At 35.6% G+C, this 14,659-nt stretch overlaps 1 protein-coding gene across 1 annotated transcript; it reads left to right on the top strand.

The window, feature by feature from the left end:
• The first annotated feature begins 1,306 nt into the window (after positions 1 to 1,306).
• On the top strand, positions 1,307 to 5,738 carry LOC122088602 (DNA-directed RNA polymerases II, IV and V subunit 11). Its single transcript, XM_042657918.1, has 5 exons — positions 1,307 to 1,467; positions 1,598 to 1,687; positions 1,841 to 1,919; positions 2,154 to 2,249; positions 5,458 to 5,738. Exons 1-5 carry the CDS (start codon positions 1,415 to 1,417, stop codon positions 5,488 to 5,490), a joined length of 351 nt encoding a protein of 116 aa, XP_042513852.1. The 5' UTR covers positions 1,307 to 1,414; the 3' UTR covers positions 5,491 to 5,738.
• Positions 5,739 to 14,659: the final 8,921 nt, after the last annotated feature.

Raw genomic sequence — 14,659 nt, 5'->3', positions numbered from 1 at the left:
AACAAATACCCCATATTTGAATATAATAAAAATAATTTAAAAATCAAATTTCAAAAGGATAAAAAGTCAATCCCCCAGTCTAAGAAGAAAAACTGAATTTTAGTTATAAGGGCGATTTTCAACTTTTAAATGCTAGAGCTTTTATCAATTATGAAAATTTTATAAATTATATCATGTTAAAATATTGCTAAAAACTAAAAGTCCGGTAAAATAATTTTTTGTTTTGATATCCATAAAATTATTTTCTTTTTGGCGATTTTAACAGCATTCGCGCACTTAAAAATAAGTTTGACTGGAGCATAACTTTGTTATTACAACTCAGATTTAAGTAATTTTAGACTTGTTAGAAATATGATTTTATATTATAATTGATACAAAAAGTCTCATGTAAAAATAATATCATTTGACCAATCAAACTTATTATAGAACCATAGCATTTTTGAAATTTTGATTTTTTATAACTTAATATGACTTAATGTTAATTTTTTATGATTTAATATGGCTAAATGTTGATTTTTAATGACTTGATGTTGCTTAATCTGGATTTTTTATGATACAAGGTATATATAGCTTACTAAATAATGTTAGAAAATAGGAAAAATAAAAAATAACAATTGGTCGCCTTATTCGCCTCAAAGCGTGCGTCTTCTCGCCTAAGCACTTAAACAACCCTCTACCACCTTGGTTCACCTTGGCGCCGTGACAATTATGCTACTTAGACTTTCCTTTGAAGTTCAAACTTTGATTGGAATGGATTAGAAACTTACGAACCATAATTGGTAGGCTCTCTCAAGGCTATATTCAAATAGAATTCATAAGTGAAAAAATGAAAATATAAATATTATAGGGAAAATTACATGATTATCCACTTATGGGTTTCTGTTTATAAAATTACCTACCAAAAGTTTTAGTTAACAAAAATACTTAAAATTAGGTTTCCCTTTACAAAATTACCCACTTAAAATTTAAGTTACCAAATGCCCAAAATTGAGTTTGGATTTACAAAACTATCCACTAAAAGTTTTAATAATAAAAAAATACATGATTATACGTGGAAGATGAAGAATCACTATTTTGGATAATTTTGTAAACATAAACCTAATTTTGGGTATTTTTGTTAACTGAAACTTTGGGTGAATAGTTTTGTAAACCTAAACCTAATTTTGGATATTTGTATTAACCATAATGTTTTATGGGTAATTTTGTAAAGAGAAACCTAAAAGTGGATAATCATGTAATTTTCCCGATATTATATCAATTACGGTAGAATGATAAATAGATTGGGATTCCGTGAGATTTTTAAATATTTATAGAAAAGCACGTTTTAGCGAACAAGGCATTGTCTACTTCCGTTGATCGACGGTCAAGAAACTGACAATATCACAGCGGAGACAAAGTAAGGCAGCAGAGAACCATGAACGCCCCAGATCGATACGAGCGTTTCGTCGTTCCTGAAGGCACCAAGAAGTATATATCAACGTCCCTTCTTTTGGCATCGCTTTCACAAGATTATATGCTTATCTTCTGATTTATTTGTTTGTTTGCTCTTCGATCTCTGATCTAATGCAACCGGCTTTGTTTCTGCTGCGAACGACAGGGTTTCCTATGAGAGAGATACGAAGATAATAAATGCTGCGTCCTTCACTATTGAGAGAGAGGATCACACCGTCGGAAACATTCTTCGGATGTACTTATTAATTTATCACCCTATGCTCATCTTCTTCGCAGAACAAAATTGAATTTTTTTTGGCTGATTTATGGTTCTGTAGGGAAAATTTATCAAATTATATTTATCTGATATGTTTCGCCTATGATTTTTTTTTGTTTCTTGCTCATGCAGGCAATTACACAGGGACCCTAATGTGTTGTTTGCCGGTTACAAGCTCCCTCACCCCTTGCAGTACAAAATTATAGTTAGGGTTAGTTCTTTCTCCCTCTTTGTTGTTTTCATTGTGCCAGTGAGAAAGGAGAATAGTCGCTTGCCTGAGCATCTTGTGTTTGCTATGCAAGAATTTGGTTACTCATGTCAGTGTGGTAACCATTATAGGGTTTTTTTTTTGTTTTTTTGTTTTTTTTTTTAAGTGCGCTAGTAATTTATGGTTTTTGGAGTTTTGGGATTGCCATGTACTTGAATTATTTGGGTGGTTTTGCAGGTACACACAACGAGCCAATCGTCTCCAATGCAGGCGTATAACCAGGCTATAAATGATCTAGACAAGGAACTCAATCACTTGAAGAGTGTTTTTGAGGTTAGATTCTTCTAACTGGCTTTTCTAGGAGAAGTGTTTGGTGTTTAAGTTCTGTTATGGTATAGCTTTTTATGATCACGAAGCCACATGCAAACTGCATTTTAAACATACACTGAAAAAAAAACACGCATTTTTGGATGGTGAAGTGAGTGAAAATGGTACAGATGTTAAATAGAAGAGCGTTTATTCGACTTGGAAAGCAGGGTCACAAATATTCACTAAAAAATCTCTTTTTTTTACCCCTCTTATGGTTTTGAACTTCTTCCCCCAGTCAATCAAATTGTTTCTCCCATATAAATGCTACTTCTTTCTTCACTTCCAATTGATGCACAGGAGGGAAAAAGAGGACAAGGGGTTTATGTAGGGTTAAGTTTGAGCTCTGATTTTTGTTTATTTTCATACTTGTGTGTTAGTTTTTGTTTGGGTGATTAGGATATTATTTTTCAGTTTATGTCATGCTTTTGAGAGTCCTAGATGAATTAGGATATTCAATTTGTATTTGGATCGAGTTTTGGTCTAATCCCAGGTATATAAATAGATGCAAGACCTATGGCCTAAGCCCAATTGATAATATTAATAGTTTCGTTTTTTCAACTGTGTCCTGTGAGGATGTGCAGCAGACTTGGGTGGATTCTGAGGTTGCCTACGTGGATTTGAGGGGTCTGTTCTGCAAGATGGATCTCCAAACAACAGAGAATAAAAAATTGAAGCTAACAAAACAGAAAAGGATAGAACTTCAAAATTCGGAATAAGAGAGCCAACAAGAGAAAATTAATAGCTAAACAATTGCAGTTTTAATTCTTGAACATGGTGCAGTGGTATTTCTGATGAGGACTATTAGCTGATAAATTATGGCAGAAACAGGAAACGGGGGTCAAGCGGTCACTTTTATGATGAATATCACCTCGAGGACTTCTAGGGTTTTGTTCATGCAGATTTTTGCCGTTGCATGGCTCTAAGCAATTGAACAGTTGAACCTACAAAGCTACAGCTGATAAACAGTGCCAACATTTTGAATTTAACCCAAGAGAGGTGGTTATGTTTTTGGCCTACAGTTCCATGATTTGTTAAAACAATTTTAAGTCCCCATTGGGTTGCAGGAGTCATGGGCTAAGTATTTATGGATTTTTTTTTTTTTTTTAATTGTAAAAGGACAATTCTATAAGCCCAAGTATGAGCTGACTGAGTTCTGTAAGAGATTAGGTGTGAGTTTGTAGTTTTTATTTTGGGATTTTTAGAAGGTTTGGGTTAGAATAAGTCCATATCAAGTTACTCTTTTGTGTTGTTTCTATGTTCTTAAAGAACTGTTGAATATTATCCTAGAAACTATAGAACATAGTTGTTAAAGCGTTGCATAGGTGACAAGGCTTTTTTTGGGGGATCTAGGCATTCCACCGCCTTATATATCGCCTTGGTTTTTTTTTCCTAAAGATTAAATCCCTTTTTTAATGTTTTGATTGGGTTTGTGGAATGTTTATACTCGGTGTGATGCATGAGATCATGCCTTTCTATTAGAAAAAATAAAAATAAATAAATAAATAAAGGGAGAAGAAGATTTTATCGTGGGATAAGGAACCAAAGTCGGAACCCTTCTCCATTACTTGCTTCCTTGGTTCGTTGGTTGGTTTAGCTAAATTATTTGGCTTTAATATAATGGTGAAAATTATAAACAATGGGATAAGGAAGGAAAGAGAAAATAGTGTACAACTGGTGGGTGATATTTATCCAATTGTCCCACGTGTCTTTTTCTGATTGTCAGTCTCAAGAATTTCTTCTTGTGTTGTGTGACTTGTTTCCTCAGCTCCACTATCCTTACAATTTTTGTGTTTTAGAGTGGAAAATAACTAATCCTATAGCAAAAAATAAGTCTTATGACTGCAAATTTATAGAGACGAGAAAAGGGCAAAGTATGACATAACCTCCACTGAAAATTACTGTTTGAAGTAAAACTTGTGTGATCTTATTTCATCTTTTGCAATTTTCATCTCTAGACAAACAGATTAATTTGTTTTAGTAAAACTATTTTAATACACAACAGGAGATAAGATGTGTCTGTGTTAGTCAAAGAGGAGAGTGGCAATTGGATTGAATGGTAGAATAAATGTATAGGCAGTTTGTCTCCTTTGGGGTTTGACTGGACTAGGTGAACATATTTGATCTGAACAATTAATTTATCAAATAGTTCTCTAATCTGTGAAAACTAGATTTTACTATGTAAAATACAATTTATTAGCAAAGAAACTCGTTTGAAAATTTATATGTGAGAAGATCTTTAAAATGTTAGGGTTGTGGCTTTTCTTATATATGGTATTTGTTATCTGTGTGTGTGTGTTTTCTACTAGAGGGAAAGGGTGGACCTTGGTGCAACGGTAAGGTTGCTCCATTATGACGTAGTGGTTGCGGGTTCGAATTAGGAAACAGCCTATCCGCTAAGCGAGGGTAAGGCTGCATACATTATGACCCTCCCCAGACCCCACAGTGCCGGTAGCCTCATGTGCTGTGTACACCCTTTTTCTCCCCTTTCTACTGTAGGTGGTGAAAGTTCAGATTAATTGTAGAGGGGGTTGTACATTGAGCTATATCTGTCATATGTTCTACTATAGGTGGTTATAATCTAGATGAATTATAGAGGGGATTGTACAGTGAGCTATATCTGTCATATGTCCTAACTGGACCTGGAATTAGGACAAGGACATAAAGTCTGTGGCCTGGTTTTAATACGGGTCATTGTCTGACTTTGGTTTTCCTGAAACTAGACACATTGAAGTGTGTGACTTTGTGTTCATCTCATCAGCTTTGAGATATAAATTCTCAGAGAAAAAGAGTTTGGTAGTCACCTGGAGTAAAGTTGTTCTCGTTTTGATTTTCCATTGTGTCTTAGTCCATAACATCAACATGGATTCATTCAAGTCTTGGGCATGTGACTGAATGATGGAAATGAGCTTATTTGGTGAAAACCTAAGATGACCTGATATGTCTATTTTCATTCATGTTATTGGTGAGAACTTGTGAATTGAGTCCATTTTGAAGCATCTCATGTACACTATCAATGTGAGGTCAAGACCAAATCCAGCTTACAGATTTAATCAATACACCATCTTATACAATACCCTCCCAGGAGCATGATAGTATCTTTGCATCTGTAGACAAACTTGACTCTTTAAGTCATTTTCTGATTTACTCACATGGTATAAATTCCATTTTACAGGAAGAGTTGACGAAGCATCCCAGGGAGTACTAAGGGCATATAAGGCTCAGGCTCTCTACAGCCAATGAAAATGTCATTTTGACCTTATCCTACTCTTTACATATGGTGGGTGGTGGATGCCTAAATTGACAGGCCATTGGTATGACCTTTTTTTTTTAATTATTATTTGGGCTCTGTGCCCTAATTTCATCTTCATGGTGGTCCATATAATGTCCCCGGGAACATGATATTGTATGCTTCGAATAGAATTAAAATTGGATATAGCTTTTGCGATTGCCTTCTGGACTGACTTTTAATGTGACTTACTCCTTCGAATACTCCCTGTTAGAAACCTCCAGTTGGTTTTCTTGTGCTTCACTGATCTACTTCCATGTTTGGGAGCCAGCCAGGTCCAGACTCGTGATCCTGGCTGGTGGGGTTTAGGTTGGACCAGCTCATGACAAGCTCATCAACAAGAATCCTACGGTTGGGTAGTACTGTGTTGGATTTTGATTGGGAAAATCAAAAACACGTATTACTCGATACTTGTGGCTGCATTTGGTTGCAAGGGGAATGCAAATTTTTTATGTAAAGTGAAATTTTTTTTCGAGGGAAAATAAATTTAGATGTTTGATTGCAAGGGAAATATATTTATCATGTGAAAAAAATTCTACTTAAACATTAAAATTTCCCTTTTCATTTCCCGATCAAAATAGGAATAAAAATAAAAACCCTACTCTCATGATCTCTATGACTCGCTTTCCATGGCTGAGTAGTTGAGACTCTCACCCTGCCTTGCTCGCAACTCACTTTCCATGGCCGAGTAGGAGAAGCAAAACCTCTCTGGTTCTATTAGGTTTAAGAGGGCAGAAAGAGATCTGAGAGAGTGTGACAATCGGAGATGATTCCATGATAGCTGAGTATATAGGTTCATTTTTATTGAACCTGCAATAGCCATCAAACAGAGGTTAATGAGACACTGTGTTGCTCCTTTATTGTTCCCGTTTGATTACAAGAGGACTGTTCTATTGATTTTCCATTAGAAGCAGACCTTTGATAGTGCATCCTCTACCCTGCGGCTTCTCTTTTCTGGTGTTTTCCTGCAGCAGATTTCAAGACTTAGGAACCCCAGATCAGGCATGCAGCCTATATTTTGACAGCAAGACACCCTACCCAGGCCCTTCCTTCGCGGGTGGAATTAGCTTAATCCAATGGTTGGAAATTGTTATTGGGTGTGAGTTACTAATTTTAAATTCTACTTTCTAATTTTGAGGATCCCTTGTATCTCCTAATTCAGCCGTCGGAATGGGTTGAGATTTTCAGGAGTTATTACCATCTACAAACACTTCCCTCGACAGGGAGGAAAATCATTCCCATCCAAGGTGGTTTGTCACTAATTCTGGAAGTTGTGACTTTTCATGTCCATTCAACACACCTAGGGTAGTATTGTTTTGTTTCCTCTGTAGTTAATCATCATACGAAGATACTGTTAGGCCTTGTTGAGGGTTTAAAAGGGTAAAACCTCCTGCTGTTAACCTACTATTTAAGTGTCACAGTTGTGTATTGTTTCTGGAAACTGATGACATAATGTACTGATGTTAGTGTTGGGAGATCCTATTGTGCGTTTTGGTTGATAGTTGCCCACTTGAGACCTAGCCTTGCATAATCTATCTAATCATAGTTGTCAAGGTGTCACCTAGGTGTTGCCTGTGCATCCAGCCATCCAGTCACCTTGGTCGCCCAGGTGCCTTGTTGGTGTCACCTTGTATCCTGCCCCTCTCCAATGCCTTGGGTTGCTTAGACAGTGATAATTATGACTCCAGTTACTCAGGTATTTCTCGTATGAATTGTACTAACCAATGGGCACAGTTAACCAAGTAGCAACCCCAAAAGATGGGGTGGAAGTATTCCAACCTCTTTTTTTGGGTGAATCACCCAACGGTACAAGGAAAACAGTTTCTGCCAGGTGAAGCATCTAGTTTTCCCCATTACAAAGTACAATACTGACTCAAGTTTAACTCTTTCTCTTTGTTTTTTTGGCTGCACATTAGCAGCAACCGCGGTTTTGTTTTTCACCGATGGCCGATTCTGATTCAACCAGAATTTGTCAAAATCGAATTTAATCCAAAAAAATCAATATAAATTGTTTTATTCAAATTGGCAAGAATTAGAATTGGTTTCGGCTCGGGCTCAGTTGATTTCGGTTGAAATTAAATTCAATCAATCAGATTCTTATTTTTAAAACCTTGGATTCACTGTATTTTTCAACCAATCACACACACAGGTTTAGGTGTGTGTGTGGTGGTTAGAATCGGGATCATGGCCGATCTAGATCGCAATTGGTCAGGATTGGTTAAGAATCGTTTAGAATTGACCCAAAATGCCATAGCTCTAGTTTTTTAAAAGATGGTACGCATCAAGGTTTTAATTCATGATATTGCTGTGGTATTAGTCACTATTGATATCAATTCTGATAAGATCAAGTATATTGGGTCCGATTGAAGATTTTATCTCCAAAAAATAATAACAACAACAATCATAATCTTATCCCAATTAAATGGGGTCGGCTACATGGATCCGATAGGAAAATAAAGAAGTACAAAAGAAAGGTTAAAAATGAGAGAAATAGAGATAAGAGAAGAAGGCAAAACTGTAGAGAAAGACGCATCATTCGAAGCCATACTAGAATCGAGTCCTATCATATGAATATCTTTTTTTTACCACTTCATCAATAGTCATTTTAGGTCTGTCCTTACCTCTTCTGGCTCCCTTCAAATAAATCTGATCACTTTTCCTTGCTGGGGCATCCATAGGTCTCCGTTGAACAGAGCCATATCACCTCAATCGACTCTTATGGAGCTTGTGTTGAATTTGTGCAACTCCCAACTCGTTTTTAATATAATCATTCCTTATACTATCTCTTTTGATTTTATTTTGCACAACCCTCTCAACATTCTCATTTTCGCTACACTTAGTTTATTCAAAATACTCTTATTGACTACCCAATACTTTGCTTCACACGTCATAGCTAGACGTATAATTGTCATGTAAAATTTTCCTTTGAGTTTAATAGGCATTCTTTTGCCATATAACACTCTCGATGCACCTCGATATTTCATCCACCTCGCTTTAACCCTGTGGGCAACATCATCCTTACATGTTTTAAGATTTTTTTTTTACAAAAACTTTTTCTCACAAGATGAAATAATCTAAAAGAGCTAGAAACCATTCTAAATTAACCTTAGGGGAAGTGGTGAGAAAATATATATATTGCTTACCTTCGTATCAAATATGATGTCATAAGATTTATGTAACTAATCCCATTTAATTGGTACAAGACTGAATTGTTGCTTCCTAATGCTTTTTCTTTTAACTATTTTGCCCTCCCTAGGCTTTGTACTACCAATTTGCCTAATATCGATATTGGCCGCGGTTGATCAGATCTCAATGCCTGAAACTAGGGGTGTAAATTCGTGGCCCGACCCGACTAAACTGATTGGGACAGACCGTTTATAGAACTGATCGGCCAGGATTGTTTATTAAACGTGTCGGCCTTGAGCCCGACCTGTTTATAAACGGTCGGTCTCGGTTTTGCTACTTGGACCGTCGGGCGTTCGACCGAGACCGATCGAATAACACCCGATCGAGATCGGCCTATTGTGCACCGGCCTGGGCCGACCCTTTAATGATTGTAGAATACTTATTTTACCCCCCAAATTAAAGAATAAAAACTAAAAAGTAAAGACATGTTCACATTTTAAATAATGGTTATATTTAGTATCATTTATTGATTTATTGTCATTTTTTTGGGCTTACATGAGTGGTTTGGAATATAAGAGCACATTTTAAAGAGGGCCCGTTTAAAAATCGGTTAAAGTTCGTTTAACATTAAACATGTCCGTAGCCCGATTAAGGCCCGACTAAAGCCCGATTAAGGTAGTTCGATTATAGCTCAAGGCCGACTGACCCAATATAAAGCGTACCGTGCCCTCAATAACTAAGCCCAATTAGTTAAATGGGCAGATATGATGCAACCTTTGAAAATCTTCAAGCCCGATTAAACCTGATTAAAATCAGACCAGCCCTGACACCCCTTCTTAGAATCAATGTTTGGTGGCCAAAAAAACAAATAAAAGAAATGAAAATAGAAAAAAATTCAAAAGAAATAAAAATAAAAATGAGAAAAGCAGGGAGGCGTTGGAACCAAAAGGCGGAGAGACCGTACCCTCAGCGGTGTGACCGAGGTCACGCGGGAAGATACGTTCTCTCTCGCTTTGAGGTGTCACGTGGGAACCCAGTCTGACTCTGATCTCAGAAATAAAATGGTGGGGACAGAGACAGAGACCCAGCGACAAATATATATATATATATATATATTTATATGAGTTCTTCATCATGAGACGAAACCGTCCTTTCATGTTGGTATCACTTTATCACCAACTTAAAATAACGTAAAAAAAATTTGACTTTCCATGTTAAAACAAGGTTCAAAGTCTTGTTTAACGTTAAAAATTAATCTCAATTAGGAAACAAGTGGGCTTATTTTATTTTTTAATAACAAACTTCTAATTATCTGTTTTAGCTGAGTCACCTCTTGAGACTTCAGAGGGACGGATGATTAGGAAATGTTTATTTAAATTTTAGGTTAAACAAATATTATTACTAATTCCCGTGTGTTTAAATATGTGGGACCCAAGCAACGGTTATCTCATGCAACGCTTTTATTTGAATTATCAGTGGGCCCTTTTTTTAGTTGAAATTTCTCAAACTTTTTGATTTGGGTGAATAGCAAAACAAATCTCAGTGAAATCCATTAAGAGTCTGTTTGGTATCGTTTATGTTCTAGAGAACACCGCTTCGTGTTAAAAACGAAAATTTTAGTTTCTGTGTCAAAATGTAGTTTTTAAATGAAAAAATAATGTTTCAAAATTTCAAATTTTTATTGAGAACGATATTTTTTTTTTTTTGTAAAATAAAACGAAACTGGGAGGACGGAATTCCAAAATGGAGTTCCGTCCAATCTTATTTTTTCAGTTTTTTTTATCACTTATTGTTCTAAAAAAATAGAAACAGACCATAAGTGCACCAAACAAAAGATTCTGTTTTTTCGTTCCAATAGAATAAAAAAACTCCAAAAACATTTTTTTTAGAACAATACCAAATGGAGCCTAAGAATTTTTTTTTTAATCTATTTTCTCGCTTCAAATTGCATTCTGAACTCAAATTCTATTCTGAAAATACATTTCAAACATAAATTTAAATTGCATCCTATGCATTTGATCATGATGATTAACATTTTTATAAAATACGTTTAATAACTTTTCATATGCAGTCCAATGTTACCCATAACACGTGCTATTATTTATGGTTTGGATTCATTATAAGAAATTGATATGAAAGGAAATCTTCATCTCTGATAGAACTAAAGGAATGTTGTGTGTATATTCTTTAAAGATTGTGATTGATTGTTAGGAGGTCTAAAGAGTCTAAAGTTATTAATATGAGGACGGTCTTTTCTTAGTGACGACATGCTTGCAAATGAGGCTCTATCACTTTGCACTATGATTTGGATAGTGAAAAAGCATCAAAATTGTTTTCATAATTTGGCTTGAGGTAGTTACGCCTTTGTTTATATTTTTCAATCATATTTTTGAATTTTGTTATGATTATCTAGAACCATTAGGGGGTGTTTGGTTCGATAAATCTTTGGGATGACATTCTTTAGAATGATAATCCTTAATTTTTGGAATTGTTTGGTTCCACTAGGATGATCCTCATAAGTGAGCGTCCTACTTCCCATGAATGACCATATTACAAAGGATGTGTTCCAAATTTGAGTTCACCTCAACACATAAACTCATATTTGAGCAACATTTTTACCACTTAGTATAAAAGGAGAAAGCGGGAAGGCGTTCTCTACGGAAGCTAATATCTCAATCTGTGAGAAACATGCACTAGCCTTAAGGCAACCAAACGATTTTTCAGAAAGAAACATAATTCAAAAGAATGTCTATTAAAAGATTGACATTTATTTCTGATACATACACCATTTGATTTACTGAACCAAACACCCCCTTAAACAATTGAAACTGGACCATCTTGTTATTAAATAAGTACTGATATAAATTTTGGAATATTACACTCTTAGATTTGATGTTTTAATTTCTTCTTTGGATTCAAAATAAATCATCCTTGATCTGGTAGGAATCCAACCTAAATATAATAATGGTGTTAATGCAACCAAACACACCCCCAAACTTTTAAAACTAACCTGGGACCAGAAGGGGATTTTCCCTCATTTATAAGCTTGTGAGTTATGACTTATGGGAATAAAGAAGGCACAGAAAGCTCGTGTCCTTCGAGAGAGAATCAGAGTTAATACAAGAGCGGAGGACACGGGACATTGGAGAATAAAATTGTCAGCGTGAAATATTAGATTGAGGACAATAAATAAAATCCTTAATCGAATCAAACACCTTCAACGGCACGGACGTCATTACTATGATTACCTAAACTCAAAACTCAAAAATCAAAATACTTGGAAGTTGGAACTCAATGCAACTTTGAAAGCTGGACCCTACACCCTAATTCATTAATTGATTATTTAAACGGTACTTTGTAGCAGTAAGACTTGTCTCAATGTTCTCTTAATATTTTTCAAGTTACTACCAAAATGTTACCATTGGATGATAACATTGACCACTTCCACTAGGGGAAATTACCAAAGGGAAAAAAAAAAAGTAGAGGAAATTTAAATGATTTGAAAGACCTTTTTTTTTTTGGTTAAGAAAAGAAAACTTCATTAAGTAGAGAGAAAGTGATCTACATCATTGTACGATTTGAAGTTGTAAAACTGAGCTCGTTTTGCTATAATCATATGTGCGATCGTATGCAATCCTAAAACCACCTAGCTATTGGGTCCATAACAAAAAGTAATGCTAGATAGAAACTTATGTATATCCAAAACCAGGGGAATTACACTCCAAGGCCATGAGGTGGTATTGTAATTTGAAATTAATTCTCCAAGATCTTCCGAATCGCTCTTAATCTCCCCGATTCTTCATCCATCGTCCCTCGCCAACTTCATACTAATAAGAAGTCCCCCCAAGTGCATGCTTCAATGATATTACCTATCATCAAATAATCAGCACTTAATGAGACAAAATTTTCTTTGTATATAATACATGTAGTCCATTCAGAAATGTTATTTGTTGCATTAGAGGATTGGTGGAACCACATTAGGAAAATTAGAGATAATTGACAAAGTAACATTGGTTTGATTCACCTAGGGGGTTATAGGGTGATAAGCTTGTGCTGTCCATTGCATCACAAGACAGAGAATCATGTGGGGATTTGGATTAACTTGATTGTAAATAATCTTATTCCTATGTGACCATATGAAGTAACATGTGACAATAAACATATTAAAGAAGGAATTTAGATGGTTAGCCGGGACAGAGGTAAATAAATACATAATAACATGCTTAAAAGGAAGATCAGAAAGACATTCAGTTTTTAGTCCCAATGGGCCAATAGCCGAAATTCTTTTTGAAAATTCGCATGAGATGAAAATATGACCAACAAATTCCTGCTAATTTTGACAGAATCCACAAGTAGGATCTACATCCATCCATTTTCCTAGGATATCTTTGGTAGGGATTCCACCATGCGCTAACCTCCAGAAAAACATCTTGAATTTTGAACTAACCACCACCAATGTTGGCAGAGAGATAAGCAAGTACACCTGCTTGATAATTTAGATTGGTTAGTAGATGAACCAATAGTTAAGAATTTCGCGGCCAGTTTGGTGGTAAGAACCCATGTTGTGGAAAATTTACACCTTCAATAATCATTGCTTAAAGAAATTGGAATTTTTAAGATATGTTTAACAATGGGGAGAGGGAGCATTGCTAATAGCAAACTAGAATTCCACTGACTACTGCACCTAAAATCATTAACCTGCATTAGACAAGATTCACTTGGTCTGTTATTATTGATGCCTTCTAAGTAAAAATTGGGGATAGTGGGTATCCATGGATCGGTAAAAAAATTAGTGTTCTTATAATTCCCAATTTTAATATAAACCATTTTTTTAAGGATAGGGAGGATATTTACAATGCTATTCCATGTGACAAATCCTCTTTTATTTAAGGTGGTCAAGTAAAAAACTGACCTATTTGGGAAGTACTTCTTGGCAATTACTTGCATCCATAGGGAATCTTGTTCTGTGATGAGACGCCATCCCAACTTCAATATAAGAGCTTTGTTTTGGGTCTCAAAAGTTCTGATACCCAGTCCTTCTTGAGATTTAGGGTAACAAACTTTATGCCATCCAATAAGATGAGTTTTCTTTGATTGCTCCTGATCTCCATTCTAGAATTGTAGATAAATTGAATCCAATTTCATGCAAATGGACTTAGGAAAAGCAAAGTAGGACATGAGATATGAAGGAATAGTGGACAAGGCTGATTGGATCAGAACTGTTCTGCCTATTTAAGACAAGAGGTTAGCTTTCCAAAAAAAGAGCTTGTTTTGCACTCTTCGAACAATATGGGTGAATCCCTTAGTTCTTGCTCTGTGACAAAATAAATTGGTGCCAAGATATAGAGAATCATTATTCATCTCACCAATACCCAGTGTGTGGCACAAAGAGGCTTTGGTAATGGCATCAACATTAGAGCTGAAAGCTAAACCACTTTTATCATAGTTAATGGCAAGGCCAGAAAGATCCAAGAATAAATCCAAAATGCATTTAATAATTGAAATATCCTCAAGGGTAGCCCGACTGAATAAGAAGGTATCATCAACAAAGAATAGGTGAGATATTTCAGGTGGCACAACAAAGTCCATATGAAAGAAGTCTAGGGGTGTTAAAATTCAACTCGAACCGGTTGGATCATTCGACGAAAATGTTAACCCTAAAAATGATTCACATATTGTATTTTATCATTTGGGATTGTTACTACCATAGTAACACTAGTGCATTACGTCACCTCAGACTAATATTCAAGGAGACTAACGCTGCAATCTACCACCACGGTCTCCACTTAAATTGCAGATAAATTAATGGGGAATCAAACCTAGAACTATGTGCCTATCCACACAATCTTCAATTTGTCATAATCATCTGGGCAACCCACAGAGGGTATGTTGTAGCAATTCATTGGTGCTTTACTTGCTAAATAACCTTCTGCCTTCGAAACATAAAAATAGTATTGATCCA

The sequence above is a fragment of the Macadamia integrifolia genome, chromosome 9 (genome assembly GCF_013358625.1).
Source record: "Macadamia integrifolia cultivar HAES 741 chromosome 9, SCU_Mint_v3, whole genome shotgun sequence".
NCBI classification, from domain to species: Eukaryota; Viridiplantae; Streptophyta; class Magnoliopsida; order Proteales; family Proteaceae; genus Macadamia; species Macadamia integrifolia.
The sequence above is the reverse complement of the archived record's forward strand: the minus strand, read 5'-3'. Positions and strand labels throughout refer to the sequence as shown.

Coding starts and splice junctions, on each gene's coding strand:
- LOC122088602 (XM_042657918.1), top strand. CDS start 1,415: ATGAACGCCCCAGATCGATACGAGCGTTTCGTCGTTCCTGAAGGCACC. Junction 1,468..1,597: donor GTTCCTGAAGGCACCAAGAA/GTATATATCAAC, acceptor TGCGAACGACAG/GGTTTCCTATGAGAGAGATA. Junction 1,688..1,840: donor GTCGGAAACATTCTTCGGAT/GTACTTATTAAT, acceptor TTGCTCATGCAG/GCAATTACACAGGGACCCTA.